Source organism: Bombina bombina, chromosome 2, assembly GCF_027579735.1.
Source record: "Bombina bombina isolate aBomBom1 chromosome 2, aBomBom1.pri, whole genome shotgun sequence".
Taxonomy (NCBI): domain Eukaryota; kingdom Metazoa; phylum Chordata; class Amphibia; order Anura; family Bombinatoridae; genus Bombina; species Bombina bombina.
The window spans coordinates 297,521,012-297,542,448 of record NC_069500.1 but is presented as its reverse complement, the minus strand read 5'-3'; the positions used below and the strand labels follow the sequence as shown (position 1 = coordinate 297,542,448).

General features: G+C 42.0%; 1 protein-coding gene across 2 annotated transcripts in view; it reads right to left on the bottom strand.

Moving 5' to 3' along the window:
- SNX2 (sorting nexin 2) overlaps nucleotides 1–21,437 on the bottom strand; it is a 254,932-nt gene that overhangs the window by 112,463 nt on the left and 121,032 nt on the right. For both annotated transcript variants that reach the window (XM_053701608.1, XM_053701607.1), the window contains exons 8-10: nucleotides 8,245–8,320; nucleotides 2,035–2,148; nucleotides 1,715–1,808 (exon numbers count right to left, since the gene is read on the bottom strand). In XM_053701608.1, coding sequence (XP_053557583.1) covers nucleotides 1,715–1,808; nucleotides 2,035–2,148; nucleotides 8,245–8,320 — 284 coding nt within the window. The remainder of the gene's footprint in view (nucleotides 1–1,714; nucleotides 1,809–2,034; nucleotides 2,149–8,244; nucleotides 8,321–21,437) is intronic.

The following is a 21,437-nucleotide window of genomic DNA, read 5'->3' as shown; positions in this document are numbered from 1 at the left end:
CTAGCTCATCAAACTAGAAACACGCGGCTGCAGTGACAGGGACAATGCATGCAATTGGTTGTAGAAGGGAACCTTGCTGAACAAACATCTTTAGCAGACCTTCTAATTTTTTATCCATAGGATCTTGGAAAGCACAACTATCTTCTATGGGTATAGTGGCGCGCTTGTGTAGAGTAGAAACCGCCCCCTCGACCTTGGGGACTGTCTGCCATCAGTCCTTTCTAGGGTCGACTATAGGAAAACAATTTTATAAATATGGGGGGAGGTACTAAAGGTATACCGGGCCTGTCCCATTCTTTACTAACAATGTACGCCACCCGCTTGGATATAGGAAAAGCTTCGGGGGGCCCCGGGGCCTCTAAGAACTTTTCCATTTTACATAGTGGTTCTGGAATGACCAGATAATCACAATCATCCAAATTGGATAACACCTCCTTAAGCAGAGCGCGGAGATGTTCCAACTTAAATTTAAAATTAATCACATCAGGTTCAGCTTGTTGAGAAATGTTTCCTGAATCTGAAATTTCTCCCTCAGACAAAACCTCCCTGGCCCCCTCAGACTGGTGTAGGGGCCCTTCAGAAACCATATCATCAGCGTTCTCATGCTCTACAGAATTTTCTAAAACAGAGCAGTCGCGCTTTCGCTGATAAGTGGGCATATTGGCTAAAATGTTTTTGATAGAATTATCCATTACAGCCGTTAAATGTTGCATAGTAAGGAGTATTGGCGCACTAGATGTACTAGGGGCCTCCTGTATGGGCAAGACTGGTGTAGACGAAGTAGGGGATGATGCAGTACCATGCTTACTCCCCTCACTTGAGGAATCATCTTGGGCATCATTTTTACTAAATTTTTTTATGACATAAAATACATATAGTTAAATGAGAAGGAACCTTGGTTTCCCCACAGTCAGAACACAATCTATCTGGTAGTTCAGACATGTTAAACAGGCATAAACTTGATAACAAAGCACAAAAAACGTTTTAAAATAAAACCGTTACTGTCACTTTAAATTTTAAACTAAACACACTTTATTACTGCAATTGCGAAAAAGTATGAAGGAATTGTTCAAAATTCACCAAAATTTCACCACAGTGTCTTAAAGCCTTAAAAGTATTGCACACCAAATTTGGAAGCTTTAACCCTTAAAATAACGGAACCGGAGCCGTTTTTATATTTAACCCCTTTACAGTCCCTGGAATCTGCTTTGCTGAGACCCAACCAAGCCCAAAGGGGAATACGATACCAAATGATGCTCTAAGCCATCTCCGTGGAGATGTTGCCTGTACAACGGCAAAGAGAATGACTGGGGTAGGCGGAGCCTAGGAGGGATCATGTGACCAGCTTTGCTGGGCTCTTTGCCATTTCCTGTTGGGGAAGAGAATATCCCACAAGTAAGGATGACGCCGTGGACCGGACACACCTATGTTGGAGAAATGGCTATTTTCCCACAACTGTACTTTTTTTTTGCAGTTTCACTTCTGATCAATTATTGACCGTGGATATGAAGGAACAGTCTTTGAATTAATGCTTAGAAAAAATACTATTTAAATATAAAACATGTTCCAGTTATAAAAACGGTTTGTTGTGTATAAAAAATAAAATAAAATAAAAAATCATAATGTGAAAAATCATGTTAATTGTAGCATTTATTAAGCAGAAAGTAATTAATTATGGAGCATGAAAGGTTCTTCAACTCGTATAGACACCAACCTTTGCGGTGGCAGACCAAGGCTTCAACATTGGTATGCAGCTTCCTAAGTTGCTGATCTAGATTCTCAAATTGCTGCTGCTTTTCTTCAAACCACTGGCAGCAAATAAAAATGAAAAAGGCCAATTTATCAAGGTACAAAAACTATGTTATATTAGATTTACTTGTAGTTGACAAGCTTGCATACAACTTTGTCAGCCAACAGACCAAAGCGAACCAACTCAATACATACATTCTTAGCTTCTGTCTGTATAAGCTTAAAATGCAATTGTTTAGCCTCATTAGACCATCATTATACAATTTTAAAAAAATCAGCCCTTACAGCATCCGATTCATTCATCTTGATTGTCATTTTGTTGACGGCATCTGCAGCCTTGTTCACCATCCTCAATAATCCTGCCCCACTCAAAGCCTGGGTGCTAACCGCTCTCGGCAGCTGCAATTGAATGACAAATAAGGGCAAACAAAGCGGTTAAAAAGGTACACTAACAGGACACCGCAGTGCACAGAAAAAGGATGTTACATTTTCTCAACTCCTCTACATTTCAATATAAAGTAAACCCATTTTTCTGATTTAACACCCTCACTGTCCCAATGGAAAACATAAAAAATAGAATTTTCATTTACCTTTGATGGCCATCTTTACATTTAGATGAACAAAGCAGTTGTTTGTCAAAGGTCAATAAAATGGTCCCAGAGCTTAATAAAACAACTAAATAGAGCAGGCAGTTCAGGGCTGCCAGAGAGCATGCTCTTATGGGGAAAAAACATAATTTATGCTCATCTGATAAATGTATTGAGATGTGGTGAGTCCACGGGTTCATCTTAATTACTGTTGGGAATATCACCCCTGCCCAGCAGGAGGTGGCAAAGAGCACCACAGTAAAAACTGTTAAGTATCACTTCCCTACCCATAAACCACAGTCATTCAACCGAAAGTAAATGGATAAAGGAAAGCAACACCAGGTGTGGAGGTGTCTGAGGTTTAGTCAAAAACCATAAAACAAAAAGGGTGGGTCCGTGGACTCACCACATCTTGAAGAAACAAATTTATCAGGTAAGCATAAATTTTGTTTTCTTCTAAAGATGTGGAGAGTCCACTGGTTCATCTTAATTACTGTTGGGAACCAATACCCAAGCTAGAGGACACAGATGAATAGGGAGGGATAAAAACCAGCATGCATAAACAGAAGGCACCACCGCTTGAATATCCTTTCTCCCATAAACAGCCTCAGTCAAGGAAAAAAAGTGTCAAATTTGAAAAAAATGCGAGAAGATCAAGTTGCAGCCTTGCAATTTTTTTTCATGGAAGCTTAATTTTCGAAAACCCAGGAAGAGAAAACAGATCTAGTGGAAAGAGCCTTAATTCTCTCAGGAGGTTGCTTACTAGCTGACTCATAAGCTAGACGAATAATACTTTGCAACCAAATGGAAAGAGTAGAAGCAGAAGCTTTCCGACTTTTGCGTTTCCCAGAGAAACAGACAAAAGGAGCAGAAGATTGGCCAAAATCCAGTCGCCTCCAGATAGAATTTAAGAGCACATACAACATCCAAGTTGTGCAACAAACATTCTTTGTAAGAAGAAGGGTGAGGACATAGAGATGGAACAACAATCTTCTGATTAATATTCTTATTAGAAACAACCTAGGGAAAAAAAAACCAAAAAAAAAAAACCTAGCTTAGTACAAAGAACCGCCTTGTCAGCATGAAATATAAGATAATGCGAACCATACTGCAAGCTGTGAGTTTAGAGACTCTCCAAGCAGAATAAATAGCCAAAATAAATAAAACTTCCAAGATAATAGCTTAATATCTAAGGAATGTAACGGTTCAAATGGAGAAAGTTGAAAAACTAAGAAAGAAGATGAATGCTCCAAAGAGCAACCAACAAACACAGGCCTGATTCTGACTAAAGCCTGACAAAAGGATTGGACGTCTGGTACGTCCGCCAAACGCTTCTGTAACAAAACAGATAAGGCAGAAATTTAACCCATCAGGGTAGTAACTGATAAACCTGTCTCCAGACCTTCCTGGAGAAAAGACAAAATCCTAGGGATCCAAACCCTACTCCAAGAGTAACCCTTAGATTCACACCAAACCTTATGGTAAATCTACTTAATAACCGGTTTGCGAACCAGGATCATGCTCTCAATGACCATCTCCGAAAAACCACGCTTAGACAGAACTAAGGGTTCAGTCTCCAAGCAGAAGTCTTTAGAGAAAACGAAAGAATGAACCTTGGATTAAGAGGTCCTTCCTCAGAAACAACCATCAAGGTGGAAGAGACACATCCCCGCTAGGTCTGGTCGCAGATCCTAGGAATCTATGCAGGAACAATTAAAAATACTGGAACCCACTCTTATTAGAAACGAGCAACGACTTGTGGAAAGAGAGCAAACTGAGGAACAGGGATGTCAGACTGGCATCACAGTGAACAGTCATGGATTCTACCAGATCAGTCTGCTGATCTCTAGTCCAGCTCCAGCACCCCCCATTTGAGGGATAACCTGGAGAATACCTTCGGGAGAAGCATCCACTCCCCAGGATGAAATCTGACTCTCGAAGACCACTCCCGGATCTACTCCTGAAATGTGAATAGTGGATAGAGAACAATGTTAGTGTCTGTCCCAAGTGGTTAATAAAACCCACCGAGATGAAATTGTCTAGGACAACTGATGCCAAACCATCCGAACATCGAATACTCCAAAATGATTATGGATAGCATACACCTTCCCAAGTCCATAGTCACCAACCCAACGGGCTGGCGTCCGTGGTATTATGACTCAGAAAAGTCTCCGAAAGAAAGTGTTCCAAGACAGAAGCTCCTGCAATCATCACCACAGGATGGAATCTCATGTCGACAGATCTAGATCTATCCTCCGAGACAGAACCACAAAATCCCTGTTCCATTATCTGAGCATACATAACAGCATACTCCCAGATGGAATTGAGCAAGGGATGATGTCCAATGAGTAACCATCAGACCAATTACCTCTGTACATAGAGCCCCAGAGGGGTCAAACAGTAGAGAGAAGCCAGAAGGAATAATCCTTGATTTTCTGACCTCTGTCAAAAATATTTTCAGCGAACTGAAAACTAATATGATCCCCAAGGAACTACCCCTGTAGCTGGAACAAATGAAGTTATTTTTACATTCCTTCCCATCCATGGGAATGAAGAAAAGACAACCAAAACTCTGAATGAGAGCTTGAAAAAGGACACCTGAACTATTATGTCGTCCAGGAAGGGTACCACAACAATTCTCTGACACCTGATCACTGCCAAGTGGCCAGGTCAAAAAGAAGAGCCACAAAACTGAAGTGTTTGAGAAGGCAAAACTCAGGAACTTGAAAATACACAATCTCCAGGTCTATGGTCACATAAACTGACCCTCTAGGACCAAAGGAAGAATTAAACCGTTGGTTTCCACTTTGAAGGCTGGTACTCTGAGAAAACCTGAGACCCTTTAGATCTATCATAAGACAAAAACTTCCCTCTTTTCAGGAACCATGAACAGGAAAGAATAGAATTCTGGACCCTGATCCCAAAGCACTACAAATGCCTCACTGTTATCTGGTGTGTAGATAAAATGAAGAGGAGGAACCTGCCTCTGGGAGGAAGGAAGAATTCTATGTAGAAAGCCAGAGATACTATGTCCGCAACCTATCTGAGACATCTCGTATCCATGTCTGAAGACAAAGAGAATTTCAGCCCCCAACCTGGGCCGATCCCGGATTGGGGGCAAACTCCTTTAGATCTATTCATCTTGTCTTGTGGTAGAAAAAAAAAAAAACCTTCTCCACCCGTATATCAGAAATATTCCTGTCAGATCAGGACCAAACAAGGTAAGGAAGCGCCCGAAGTTTGGACTCGGAGGAAAAATCCGCTGACCATGATTATAGTGACAACGCCCCGCGGGCTAGCACAGCTAAGCCAGATATCTTGGCTCCTGGAATAAAAGCTTGCATGGTAGCAAATAAAAAAATTGGCAAGCTTAAGAGCCTTCATCCTGTTCTGGATCTCCTCTAAATGGAGTTCCAACCAAAAATGGATCAAACAAGGCATTGCCTCCATAAGATGTCGCATTGTCCCATTGAGCCTGAAAGAATAGCTATCCTCTCTAGGAATCAAAGTTTTCTTAGCCAAAGTAGAATGACCTACTACAGTAGGCACCATGCTTCATGACATTTATTAGAGACAGTGACAGGAAACATTCTTTCAAAGACAGGAGACAGGGAAAAGGAATCCCTGACCCATTCCTGAGAAAAATCTCCTAACAGGAAAAACTTCCATCTAGGAATTCGAGCCTTTATAAAAGTTACTAGATTCTTTAGGGATTGACAACGACAGACTTATCAGAGTCGCTCCAAGCAGCCAAAACCTCCTATAACCATACACGGAGGTGTTTAAGCTTAAAACGGAAGGATACTACCTCAGCATCAGATAAAGGAATTATACTGTCGGAATCTGAGATTTCACCCTCAGAGGCTACCGACTTATCCTCCTCATTTTGAGACCCTATGAGGAAGGCAACCAGAGTAGCAGCAGGTGGCACAGAAACCTTACTATCTGAATTACTAATTTTCCTTTTGCAATTTCCCAATAGGAAAAACAGATAATGCCACAGATACCGCAGAAGATACCTGGGCAGAATATCTCCTCTGGGGGATAGAGAGGCTTGGGACGTCTAAGGAGGAAGCTGTGGCATTGCATGAACAGCATCAACCTGAGAGACATAGGGTTCAGCGGGCAACAACTGATCTCTAGAAAAAACAGTTGTAGCTAAGCAAGCAACACAGAAATGCATATAAGGCAACCATTTGTGCTCAATACTAAACATAATAACAAACACAAATAATCTCTTAATGCAGCATGTAAAAGGAAAGAACTCTTATTTAACATTGCAATATGTGACTTTATTTAGTATTGAAAAATGAACATGAAAAATGTTATTTAAAACTCTGATATGATTGCTGACTGGCAAGTATGCAAGATTAAACTGAAAAATCCCTGCATATTAACATTTACTTTACAGAGGATCACCGCATAGCTCCTGCTGAATTAAAAAAGAGACGGCACTCCGCAAGTGTACAACTACAAACTCCGTGCAAAGCAGAGAGTTGGACAACGTGACCCGCAGAAAGGAAACGCCGCCGCATGCAAGCGTGCGCTTCTGCTTTTCCCCTCAGAAAACACTGCGTCTCTTTCCGCCACTAGTAATGGCGGAAGATAAAATTTCAATTAAACATTTAATCACAGTTTGCATACCCTTGTAGTTGCATCCCAAACATATTTCCAAAGAAAAGCACTACCTCCTGACAAAGCAACAAAACTCTTACAATGCTGCAGCATCCTTCCGTACAACTCGGAAAAAACGAAGACTGTCACAAACAAAGCAAGTTCTAAGAGGAACAAGGTGTATGCTTTACACAGAGATTGTTCATACTACTTGTGTAAAAGAAGTCTCTTATCGTACAGCGTACCGCTGTCACAGGGGAGACTATACTGCCAAAAACACTGCACCCTGTTAATACTACAATGTGAAAGCATGATGCCAAACACCACAAGCGTGCTATAAAAGAAAACTTGCTAGCTGAACACCAAAATTAAATTAAGATAAAATAAATGGAGCATTCCTTATTTCAATTGTCTCTATACACACTTAAGTGCCTGCGTCCTGCCTGAAAATATCCTGACTAAGTATATATTAGTCCCATAAAGCTGCATCCAAATTATTTAATTCCTTAAGTGCCCATCACCAACCCTAGAGGATAAAAGGCACTTACCAGAAGACTGGCCGTCCGGCGGGAGGATAGCTTACAAGATATGAGAGAACATTTCATCGCAGAGACCTGTAGAAGAAGAAAGAACAGAGTAAACTACTCTGGCTTTCTATATAATGGGCAGAAAATATGTTAGGAAAATGCAGCAAGGCCCACCTTACAAGTTCCTAACTGCTTTAAAGCCACCACTGCCCTACTGAAGAGACTGACGTGGAATACGACTATACACAACCCTTGAAAAAGGGGGGGGGGGGATATCAGAGTCAACTACTCTGGCTTTCAAAATAAACTCTTGATTGAAGTGAAATAATTCTTCAGACACCAAAACTTTACCACCTCCATGCATCAAGGCGAAGAGAATGGCTGGGGTTTATGGGTAGGGAAGTAATAATTAACAGTTTTACTGTGGTGCTCTTTGCCTCCTCCTGCTGGCCAGGAGTGATATTCCCAACAGTAATTAAGATGAACCCGTGGACTCACCACATCTTTAGAAGAAATAACTACTTACCCAAGCACACATACAGCGAGTGACTTGGGGTGTATGTGCAACATTTACTAACCACTTCCTACATATAGTTTATTCTCATTTATTCATTTTAAATTTAATTTTTAATTAAAAATACTCTTAGATTAATAAAGCCAAAAGATGCAGTGTTGTACATTTCAAGATTTCTAGAGCTGTTGCATGGTGCTAGATATTATTTTGTAACTTTTTAAAATAAATATTAAAGGTAAAAACTAAAAAGTACCTCAGAGCTTTCCAAGAATTGTCTTACATCCGGATCTTGTAATAATGTTGGATGCTTTACTGTACGTTGGAGATATCTAGAGTTTAAGAAAGTGACATTCCATTAATAAAAAGTTACTCTCAGAAGAATAATGGCTTTAGCAACTCTCTGCAAAAATGCTTAGTATACTGCAAAAAGCCAATATTTAAGTTACTATTACATTTTTCAATGGTTGTTGCACAATTTATAAAATCATTTTATGTTAAATTATGCAATTAATGTGCGCTCTAAAAATAAATAAAAGGAAATGTCATAATAATGCAAAGTATTATACTGCCCCCAACGGGCTACTTCATAATGCATGTGTTTACATACACAGAAAATACATATATATCAAACATATGTTGCAAACAAAAGTAAATTAATGCTTACCTGATAAATTAATTTCTTCTATGGTACGACGAGTCCACGGATTGATCCTTTACTTGTGGGATATTATCCTCCTGCTAACAGGAAGTGGCAAAGAGCACCACAGCAGAGCTGACTATATAGCTCCTCCCTTAGCTCCACCCCCCAGTCATTCAACCGAAGGTACAGGAAGAAAAAGGAGAAACTACAAGGTGCAGAGGTGACTAAAGTTTAAAATAAAAAAATATAATCTGTCTTAAAATGACAGGGAGGGCCGTGGACTCGTCGTACCATAGAAGAAATTAATTTATCAGGTAAGCATAAATTTACTTTTCTTCTATAAGGTACGACAAGTCCACGGATTCCTCCTTTTCTTGTGGGATACAATACCAAAGCTACAGGACACGGATGAACGGGAGGGACAAGACAGATGGTTAAACAGAAGGCACCACTGCTTGAAGAACATTTCTCCCAAAAATAGCCTCCGAAGAAGCTAAACTATCAAATTTGTAAAATTTGGAAAAGGTATGAAGCGAAGACCAACTCGCAGCCTTACAAATCTGTTCAACAGAAGCATCATTTTTAAAAGCCCATGTGGAAGCCACCGCTCTAGTAGAGTGAGCTGTAATCCTTTCAGGAGGCTGATGTCCAGCAGTCTCGTATGCCAAACGGATGATGCTTTTCAGCCAAAAAGAAAGAGAGGTAGCCGTAGCTTTTTGACCTCTACGTTTTCCAGAATAGACAACAAAGAAGATGTTTGACGGAAATCTTTGGTCGCTGGCAAGTAAAACTTCAAACACGAACCACGTCCAAGTTGTGCAACAGACGCTCCTTCTTAGAGGAAAGATTAGGACACAGAGAAGGAACAACAATTTCCTGATTGATATTCCTATTAGTAACAACCTTAGGAAGGAATCCAGGTTTGGTACGCAAAACTTTTCTCCCAAAAATAGCCTCCGAAGAAGCTAAACTATCAAATTTGTAAAATTTGGAAAAGGTATGAAGCGAAGACCAAGTCGCAGCCTTACAAATCTGTTCAACAGAACCATCATTTTTAAAAGTCCATGTGGAAGCCACTGCTCTAGTAGAGTGAGCTGTAATCCTTTCAGGAGGCTGCTGTCTAGCAGTCTCGTATGCCAAACGGATGATGCTTTTCAGCCAAAAAGAAAGAGAGGTAGCCGTAGCTTTTTGACCTCTACGTTTTCCAGAATAGACAACAAAGAAGATGTTTGACGGAAATCTTTGGTCGCTGGCAAGTAAAACTTCAAAGCACGAACCACGTCCAAGTTGTGCAACAGACGCTCCTTCTTAGAGGAAGGATTAGGACACAGAGAAGGAACAACAATTTCCTGATTGATATTCCTATTAGTAACAACCTTAGGAAGGAATCCAGGTTTGGTACACAAAACCACTTTATCAGCATGGAAAACAAAATAAGGCGAGTCGCATTGCAATGCAGATAGTTCAGAAACTCTTCGAGCCGAAGAGATAGCAACTAAAAACAGAACTTTCCAAGATATAAGGTTAATATTTATGGAATGCATAGGTTCAAACGGAACCCCTTGAAGAACTTTAAGAACTAAATTCAAACTCCATGGCGGAGCACCAGTTTTAAACACAGGCTTGATTTTAACTAAAGCCTGACAGAACGACTGAACGTCTGGAACATCTGCCAGACGCTTGTGCAGTAGAATTGATAAAGCAGATATCTGTCCCTTTAAGGAACTAGCTGATAGCCCCTTCTCCAATCCTTGGAGAAAGGACAAAATCCTAGGAATCCTGATCTTACTCCATGAGTAGCCTTTGGATTCACACCAATAAAGATATTTACGCCATATCTTATGATAAATTTTCCTAGTGACAGGCTTTCGAGTCTGAATCAAGGTATCTATGACCGACTCAGAGAAACCCCGCTTGGATAAGATCAAGCGTTCAATCTCCAAGCAGTCAGCCGCAGAGAAACTAGATTTGGATGCTGGAACGGACCTTGAATCAGAAGGTCCTGTCTCAGTGCCAGAGTCCATGGTGGAAAAGATGACATGTCCACCAGGTCTGCATACCAAGTCCTGCGTGGCCACGCAGATGCTATCAAAATCACCGAAGCTCTCCTGTTTGATTCTGGCGATTAAACGAGGAAGGAGAGGAAATGGTGGAAACACATAAGCCAGGTTGAACGACCAGCGTACTGCTAGAGCATCTATCAGTACTGCCTGAGGATCCCTTGACCTGGACCCGTAACGAGGAAGTTTGGCGTTCTGACGAGACGCCATCAGATCCAATTCTGGTGTGCCCCATTGCTGAATCAATTGTGCAAACACCTCCGGATGGAGTTCCCACTCCCCCGGATGAAATGTCCGACGACTTAGAAAATCCGCTTCCCAGTTCTCCACTCCTGCGATATAGATTGCCGATAGATGGCAAGAGTGAGTCTCTGCCCATCGAATTATTTTGGTAACCTCTATCATCGCTAGAGAACTCTTTGTTCCCCCTGATGATTTATATATACTACAGTCGTGATATTGTCCGACTGGAATCTTATGAATCTGGCCGAAGCCAGCTGAGGCCACGCCTGAAGCGCATTGAATATCGCTCTCAGTTCTAGAATATTTATCGGGAGGAGAGCCTCCTCCTGAGTTCACAAACCCTGTGCTTTCAGGGAATTCCAGACTGCACCCCAGCCCAATAGGCTGGCGTCCGTCGTCACTATGACCCACGCTGGCCTGCGGAAACACACTCCCTTGGACAGATGATCCTGTGACAACCACCAAAGAAGAGAGTCTCTGGTCTCTTGATCCAGATTTATCTGAGGAGATAAATCTGCATAATCCCCATTCCACTGTTTGAGCATACATAGTTGCAGTGGTCTGAGATGCAAGCGAGCAAACAGAACTATGTCCATTGCCGCTTTGATTTCCTGACCTCCGTCAGACACTTTTTTATGTCCACCGAATCTATCAGAGTTCCCAGGAATGGAACTCTTGTGAGAGGGATAAGTGAACTCTTTTTTACGTTCACCTTCCACCCGTGAGATCTTAGAAAAGCCAACACGATGTCCGTGTGAGACTTGGCTAGTTGGTAAGTCGACGCCTGAATTAAGATATCGTCCAGATAAGGCGCCACAGCTATGCCCCGCGGCCTTAGAACCACCAGAAGGGACCCTAGCAGCTTTGTGAAAATTCTGGGAGCTGTGGCCAACCCAAAGGCAAGAGCCACAAACTGGTAATGCTTGTCCAGAAAGGCGAACCTGAGGAACTGGTGATGATCTTTGTGGATAGGGATGTGTAGATACGCATCCTTTAAGTCCACGGTGGTCATATATTGACCCTCCTGGATCATCGGCAAAATAGTCCGAATGGTCTCCATCTTGAAGGATGGGACTCTGAGGAATTTGTTTAGGATCTTGAGATCCAAAATTGGTCTGAAGGTTCCCTCTTTTTTGGGAACCACAAACAGATTTGAGTAGAACCCCTGCCCCTGTTAAGTTTTCAGAACTGGGCAGATTACTCCCATGGTATATAGGTCTTCTACACAGCGTAAGAATGCCTCTCTTTTTGTCTGGTTTACAGACAATTAAGAAAGATGGAATCTCCCCCTTGGGGGAGAATCTTTGAAATCTAGAAGATACCCCTGGGTTACGATTTCTAAAGCCCAGGAGTCCTGAACGTCTCTTGCCCAAGCCTGAGCAAAGAGAGAAAGTCTGCCACCTACTAGATCCGGTCCCAGATCAGCGGCTACGCCTTCATGCTGTCTTGGAGGCAGCGGGCTTCTTGGCCTGTTTACCCTTGTTCCAAGTCTGGTTAGGTCTCCAGACTGACTTGGATTGAGCAAAATTCCCCTCTTGCTTTGCAGTTTCGAAAGGAACGAAAATTATTTTGTTTGGTCCTCATCTTATTTGTCTTATCCTGAGGAAGGGCATGGCCTTTCCCTCCAATGATGTCTGAAATGATCTCTTTCAGTTCAGGCCCGAATAGGGTCTTACCCTTTAAAGAGATGGCTAAAAGCTTAGCTTTTGATGACACATCAGCAGACCAGGACTTAAGCCATAACGCTCTACGCACTAAAATGGCAAAACCTGAATTCTTTGCCGCTAATTTAGCCAGTTGAAAAGCGGCATCTGTAATGAAAGAATTAGCTAGCTTGAGAGCCCTAATTCTATCCAGAATATCATCTAATGGGGTCTCAAGCTGAAGAGCCTCGAACCAAAAGGACGCTGCAGTAGTTACAGGAACAATGCACGCTATAGGTTGGAGAAGAAAACCCTGATGAACAAATATTTTCTTTAGGAGACCCTCTAATTTTTTATTCGTAGGATCTTTGAAAGCACAACTGTCCTCAATAGGTATAGTTGTACGCTTAGCCAGGGTAGAAATAGCTCCCTCCACCTTAGGGACCGTCTGCCACGAGTCCGGCATGGTGTCTGATATGGGAAACATTTTCTTAAAAGTAGGAGGGGGAGCGAACTGAATACCTGGTCTATCCCACTCCTTAGTAACAATGTCCGAAATCCTCTTAGGGACCGGAAAAAGATCAGTGTAGGCAGGAACCTCTAGAAATCTGTCCATTTTACACAATTTTCTGACTGAGAATCATCCTGCGACATACTTTTAGTACCTAAAATATGTTCTTTGCAATTTATTGACCTTTTTCAGTGCATGAGGGACACATTCTAAGTGGAGGTTCCACAATGGCTTCTAAACATATTGAACATTGACTTTCCTCAATGTCAGACATGCTGAACAGGCTAGTAATGACTACAAACAAGCATGAAAACACTTTATTTAGTGAAAAAAAATAATCTTAAAAAACGGTACTGCGCCTTTAAGAGAAAAAAAAAAAAAAGCATACACGTTCTGCAAAATTGCTTTAAAATGCACCAAATTTTTCAAAATTTTGCAAGCAGACGCAATATATGTAATTAAGATTGCCCCACAAGGAAATTTAACATTTAACCCTTTAATGTGCAAACCGGATTGAAATTAGGCCTACATCCGGGAAAAAACAAAATTTATGCTTACCTGATAAATTCCTTTCTCCTGTAGTGTGGTCAGTCCACGGGTCATCATTACTTCTGGGATATTAACTCCTCCCCAACAGGAAGTGCAAGAGGATTCACCCAGCAGAGCTGCTATATAGCTCCTCCCCTCTACGTCACCTCCAGTCATTCGACCAAGGACCAACGAGAAAGGAGAAGCCAAAGGGTGTAGTGGTGACTGGAGTATAATTCAAATTTTTTTTACCTGCCATAAAAAACAGGGCGGGCCGTGGACTGACCACACTACAGGAGAAAGGAATTTATCAGGTAAGCATACATTTTGTTTTCTCCTGTTAAGTGTGGTCAGTCCACGGGTCATCATTACTTCTGGGATACCAATACCAAAGCTAAAGTACACGGATGACGGGAGGGACAGGCAGGCTCTTTATACGGAAGGAACCACTGCCTGAAGAACCTTTCTCCCAAAAACAGCCTCCGAAGAAGCAAAAGTGTCAAATTTGTAAAATTTGGAAAAAGTATGAAGAGAAGACCAAGTTGCAGCCTTGCAAATCTGTTCAACAGAAGCCTCATTCTTAAAGGCCCAAGTGGAAGCCACAGCTCTAGTAGAATGTGCTGTAATTCTTTCAGGAGGCTGCTGGTCCAGCAGTCTCATAGGCTAACCGTATTATGCTACGAAGCCAAAAGGAGAGAGAGGTAGCCGAAGCCTTTTGACCTCTCCTCTGACCAGAATAAACGACAAACAGGGAAGACGTTTGTCGAAAATCCTTAGTTGCCTGTAGATAAAATTTCAGGGCACGGACTACATCTAGATTGTGTAGTAGACGTTCCTTCTTCGAAGAAGGATTAGGACACAAAGATGGAACCACAATCTCTTGATTGATATTCCTGTTAGTGACCACCTTAGGTAGGAACCCAGGTTTAGTACGCAGAACTACCTTGTCTGAATGAAAAATCAGATAAGGAGAATCACAATGTAAGGCAGATAACTCAGAGACTCTTCGAGCCGAGGAAATCGCCATTAAAAACAGAACTTTCCAAGATAACAACTTGATATCAATGGAATGAAGGGGTTCAAACGGAACCCCCTGTAAAACATTAAGAACTAAGTTCAAACTCCATGGTGGAGCAACAGTTTTAAACACAGGCTTGATCCTAGCTAAAGCCTGACAAAAAGCTTGAACGTCCGGAACTTCTGACAGACGTTTGTGTAAAAGAATGGACAGAGCTGAAATCTGTCCCTTTAAGGAACTAGCGGATAAACCCTTTTCTAAACCTTCTTGTAGAAAGGACAATATCCTCGGAATCCTAACCTTATTCCATGAGTAACTCTTGGATTCGCACCAATATAAGTATTTGCGCCATATCTTATGGTAAATCTTTCTGGTAACAGGCTTCCTAGCCTGTATTAAGGTATCAATAACTGACTCAGAAAAACCACGTTTTGATAAAATCAAGCGTTCAATTTCCAAGCAGTCAGCTTCAGAGAAATTAGATTTTGATGTTTGAAGGGACCCTGGGTCAGAAGGTCCTGTTTCAGAGGTAGCGACCAAGGTGGACAGGATGACATGTCCACTAGATCTGCATACCAAGTCCTGCGTGGCCATGCAGGCGCTATTAGAATCACTGATGCTCTCTCCTGTTTGATTCTGGCAATCAATCGAGGAAGCATCGGGAAGGGTGGAAACACATAAGCCATCCCGAAGGTCCAAGGTGCTGTCAAAGCATCTATCAGAACCGCTCCCGGATCCCTGGATCTGGACCCGTAACGAGGAAGCTTGGCGTTCTGTCGAGACGCCATGAGATCTATCTCTGGTTTGCCCCAACGTCGAAGTATTTGGGCAAAGACCTCCGGATGAAGTTCCCACTCCCCCGGATGAAAAGTCTGACGACTTAAGAAATCCGCCTCCCAGTTCTCCACTCCCGGGATGTGGATTGCTGACAGGTGGCAAGAGTGAGACTCTGCCCAGCGAATTATCTTTGATACTTCCATCATTGCTAGGGAGCTTCTTGTCCCTCCCTGATGGTTGATGTAAGCTACAGTCGTGATGTTGTCCGACTGAAACCTGATGAACCCCCGAGTTGTTAACTGGGGCCAAGCCAGAAGGGCATTGAGAACTGCTCTCAATTCCAGAATGTTTATTGGTAGGAGACTCTCCTCCTGATTCCATTGTCCCTGAGCCTTCAGAGAATTCCAGACAGCGCCCCAACCTAGTAGGCTGGCGTCTGTTGTTACAATTGTCCAGTCCGGCCTGCTGAATGGCATCCCCCTGGACAGATGTGGCCGAGAAAGCCACCATAGAAGAGAATTTCTGGTCTCTTGATCCAGATTCAGAGTAGGGGACAAGTCTGAGTAATCCCCATTCCACTGACTTAGCATGCACAATTGCAGCGGTCTGAGATGTAGGCGTGCAAAGGGGACTATGTCCATTGCTGCTACCATTAAGCCGATCACCTCCATGCATTGAGCTACTGACGGGTGTTGAATGGAATGAAGGACACGGCATGCATTTTGAAGCTTTGTTAACCTGTCTTCTGTCAGGTAAATCTTCATTTCTACAGAATCTATAAGAGTCCCCAAGAAGGGAACTCTTGTGAGTGGAAAGAGAGAACTCTTCTTTTCGTTCACCTTCCATCCATGCGACCTTAGAAATGCCAGTACTAACTGTATGAGACTTGGCAGTTTGAAAGCTTGAAGCTTGTATCAGAATGTCGTCTAGGTACGGAGCTACCGCAATTCCTCACGGTCTTAGTACCGCCAGAAGAGCACCCAGAACCTTTGTGAAGATTCTCGGAGCCGTAGCCAATCCGAATGGAAGAGCTACAAACTGGTAATGCCTGTCTAGAAAGGCAAACCTTAGATACCGGTAATGATCTTTGTGAATCGGTATGTGAAGGTAAGCATCCTTTAAATCCACTGTGGTCATGTACTGACCCTTTTGGATCATGGGTAAAATTGTCCGAATAGTTTCCATTTTGAACGATGGAACTCTTAGGAATTTGTTTAGGATCTTTAAATCCAATATTGGCCTGAAAGTTCCCTCTTTTTTGGGAACCACAAACAGATTTGAGTAAAACCCTTGTCCTTGTTCCGACCGCGGAACCGGATGGATCACTCCCATTAATAAAAGATCTTGTACGCAGCGTAGAAGCGCCTCTTTCTTTATTTGGTTTGTTGACAACCTTGACAGATGAAATCTCCCTCTTGGGGGAGAGAATTTGAAGTCCAGAAGGTATCCCTGAGATATGATCTCTAACGCCCAGGGATCCTGGACATCTCTTGCCCAAGCCTGGGCGAAGAGAGAAAGTCTGCCCCCCACTAGATCCGTTCCCGGATCGGGGGCCCTCGATTCATGCTGTCTTAGGGGCAGCAGCAGGTTTCCTGGCCTGCTTGCCCTTGTTCCAGGACTGGTTAGGTCTCCAGCCTTGTCTGTAGCGAGCAACAGCTCCTTCCTGTTTTGGTGCAGAGGAAGTTGATGCTGCTCCTGCTTTGAAATTACGAAAGGAACGAAAATTAGACTGTCTAGCCTTAGGTTTGGCTCTGTCTTGAGGCAGGGCATGGCCTTTACCTCCTGTAATGTCAGCGATAATTTCTTTCAACCCGGGCCCGAATAAGGTCTGCCCTTTGAAAGGTATATTAAGCAATTTAGATTTAGAAGTAACGTCAGCTGACCAGGATTTTAGCCACAGTGCTCTGTGTGCCTAAATGGCGAATCCGGAATTCTTAGCCGTAAGTTTAGTTAAATGTACTACGGCATCTGAAATAAATGAGTTAGCTAACTTAAGGGCTTTAAGCTTGTGTGTAATCTCATCTAATGGAGCTGATTCAAGTGTCTCTTCCAGAGACTCAAACCAAAATGCTGCTGCAGCCGTGACAGGCGCAATGCATGCAAGAGGTTGCAATATAAAACCTTGTTGAACAAACATTTTCTTAAGGTAACCCTCTAACTTTTTATCCATTGGATCTGAAAAGGCACAGCTATCCTCCACCGGGATAGTGGTACGCTTAGCTAAAGTAGAAACTGCTCCCTCCACCTTAGGGACCGTTTGCCATAAGTCCCATGTGGTGGCGTCTATTGGAAACATCTTTCTAAATATCGGAGGGGGTGAGAACGGCACACCGGGTCTATCCCACTCCTTAGTAACAATTTCAGTAAGTCTCTTAGGTATAGGAAAAACGTCAGTACTCGCCGGTACCGCAAAATATTTATCCAACCTACACATTTTCTCTGGTATTGCAACTGTGTTACAATCATTCAGAGCCGCTAACACCTCCCCTAGTAATACACGGAGGTTTTCCAGCTTAAATTTAAAATTTGAAATATCTGAATCCAGTTTGTTTGGATCAGAACCGTCACCCGCAGAATGAAGCTCTCCGTCCTCATGTTCTGCAAATTGTGACGCAGTGTCTGACATGGCCCTAATATTATCAGCGCACTCTGTTCTCACCCCAGAGTGATCACGCTTACCTCTTAGTTCTGGTAATTTAGCCAAAACTTCAGTCATAACAGTAGCCATATCCTGTAATGTGATTTGTAATGGCCGCCCAGATGTACTCGGCGCTACAATATCACGCACCTCCCGAGCGGGAGATGCAGGTACTGACACGTGAGGCGAGTTAGTCGGCATAACTCTCCCCTCGTTGTTTGGTGAAATATGTTCAATTTGTACAGATTGACTTTTATTTAAAGTAGCATCAATACAGTTAGTACATAAATTTCTATTGGGCTCCACTTTGGCTTTAGCACATATAGCACAGATATCTTCCTCTGAATCAGACATGTTTAACACACTAGCAAATAAACTAGCAACTTGGAAATACTTTTCAAGTAATTTACTATAATATGAAAACGTACTGTGCCTATAAGAAGCACAGAAAAAGTTATGACAGTTGAAAATTAATAAACTGAAAAGTTATAGCATCAAATCTTTGTAAAAAACACAATTTTAGCAAAGGATTGCTCCCATTAGCAAAGAATAACTAACCCTGATAGCAGAAAAAAAATACAGAAATAAACGTTTTTTTATCACAGTCAACTACAATCTCACAGCTCTGCTGTGAGTGATTACCTCCCTCAAAACAAGTTTTGAAGACCCCTGAGTTCTGTAGAGATGAACCGGATCATGCAGGGAAGACAAACTTCTGACTGAATTTTTTGATGCGTAGTAAAAGCGCCAAAAAAGGCCCCTCCCCCTCACACATAACAGTGAGAGAGATCAGTAAACTGTCATAAATTAAATAAAACGTCTGCCAAGTGGAAAAAAATAGTGCCCAAAACATTTTTTCACCCAGTACCTCAGAAAATTAAACGATTTTACATGCCAGCAAAAAACGTTTAACATTAATAAATTGAGTGTTATTAAAAAGCCTGTTGCTAGTCCCTGCAAATTAGGCTAAAGTTTTATGCATACAGTATAATTCCAGTGAAGTGCCATTCCCCAGAATACTGAAGTGTAAAATATACATACATGACAGCCTGATACCAGTTGCTGCTACTGCATTTAAGGCTGAGTTTACATTATATCGGTATGGCAGAATTTTCTCATCAATTCCATTGTCAGAAAATAATAAGCTGCTACATACCTCTTTGCAGATTAATCTGCCCGCTGTCCCCTGATCTGAAGTTTACCTCTCCTCAGATGGCCGAGAAACAGCAATATGATTTTAACTACTCCGGCTAAAATCATAGAAAAAACTCAGGTAGATTCTTCTTCAAATTCTACCAGAGAAGGAATAACACACTCCGGTGCTATTATAAAATAACAAACTTTTGATTGAAGGTATGAAACTAAGTATAATCACCACAGTCCTCTCACACATCCTATCTATTCGTTGGGTGCAAGAGAATGACTGGAGGTGACGTAGAGGGGAGGAGCTATATAGCAGCTCTGCTGGGTGAATCCTCTTGCACTTCCTGTTGGGGAGGAGTTAATATCCCAGAAGTAATGATGACCCGTGGACTGACCACACTTAACAGGAGAAAACACCCCCAGCACCTTGCCACAGCCCTGCTGTGGCCCAACCTGCCCTCAGGGATAGTAAATATGGGGTTAAAGCTTCGATTTGGCCCAAAACATCCACCAGGGCCCTCAGGAGTTAGAGCTTGGTGCTTTCTGAGTGAAAATAACTGTGCATATGAGGAGCGAAAATAGGCCCCGCCCATCTCACTCGATGTCTCTACAGCCTCAAAGAACCACACCAGATCGGTTTTAAACTAGCCATGTGGGTTCTGAGACCCAAAAAATAAGCCAAGTGTACCCTCAATAAAGTTGCCCAAAAAACGTTAACAGCACTCCCAATTCATAAAACGTTTGCCCACAAACATTCACAACACAGTGTCAACCATTTTTGTAATGAGCCCCTTATGCAAGCTTAGTAATGCCCTTCTTATTAGCTCTTAGGATTACTGCTTACCCTTACCCTCATGGGGATACTGAAATGACTGAACATACCTCACTGCTGTATAGCATGAAAACGTTCCTCACACTGAAGTTTCTTGTACTCCTCAGCCTCTGTGGGAACAGCACTGGATCTTAGTTACAAATGCTAAGATCATCATCCTCCAGGCAGATGTCTTCATCCATCTGCTGCCTGAGAGAAAATAGTACACACCGGTATCATTTAAAACAAAAAACTCTTGCTTGAAGAAATTAAAAACTAATATTTTATCACCTCTTTCACTTTACCCTTCCTAGTACTTAGAGTAGGCAAAGAGAATGACTGGGGGTGGAGCTAAGGGAGGAGCTATATAGAAAGCTCTGCTGTGGTGCTCTTTGCCACTTCCTGTTAGCAGGAGGATAATATCCCACAAGTAAAGGATGAATCCGTGGACTCGTCATACCTTATAGAAGAAATTAAAAGTTTTTTTTCGTTTTTTAGAAAACTGCAAAAAGAAGGGGGGGGGGGGGGCAGCCTTACTGACATTTATATGAAACTTATGAGCCGCCCAGAATATTAAAGAATTAAAGAGCCAAGTGTACATTACTTGGCAGTCCACGAAAGACTTCATCAAGCTATATTTAGAAAAATTCAACATCAGGAGACAGAAGTAACATTTCAGGATCAATACCCACACCGCTAGTATTTGTCAAGCCCTACTTAATCTTCACTGACTAACAGTTCTAGGAGTCAAATACATGTATGTTAAAAAGTTAATATATATATTAATAATGGCGTGCATTAACCAAAGGGGAGGGATTTGGTCAGCTCCCTATTTAAGAGATACAACAAAGGTGTTATTTTGGTTAAGCACACCACAAAAGGACCAAATCCCTCCCCTTTGGTTAATGCACGCCAACCAGCCCAGGTGTGTTCCAGATAAATATACTTAATAAGCTAGAAAGCTTCACACTGTGTAGACATGACTTGCTGCAGTGTGGAAACTGGTTAGTGTTAGGACCAGTCTACATGGGACACCTTGTAAGTGGTGACTGGCTTAGCAGAATATGATCATATTGTGTGACTAAGATCCCATTTCATTTAAGGCATTTTTAAATATTTTTTTGCAGCATAAATATAAGTCAATATTATTGCGACATGTTAATCCCAATTTTATTTGAACTATGTAAGTATATTTAGCAGATAGAAGTATATTTGTTTTTGCAGCTCAAATATAAGACAATATTATTGCGAGATGTTTATCCCAATCTTATTAGAAGCTATGTAAGTATATTTGGCAGACAGAAGCATATACAAATATGCCATGAAAGAGTGGACTTAAGTGGTTGGATGTGCACCAATATTTTTTGTTGTTTTGTAATTGTTTTGGTCCCTTTGGTAGCACTCCCACAATATGTGTGTTAAGATTAAACAGTC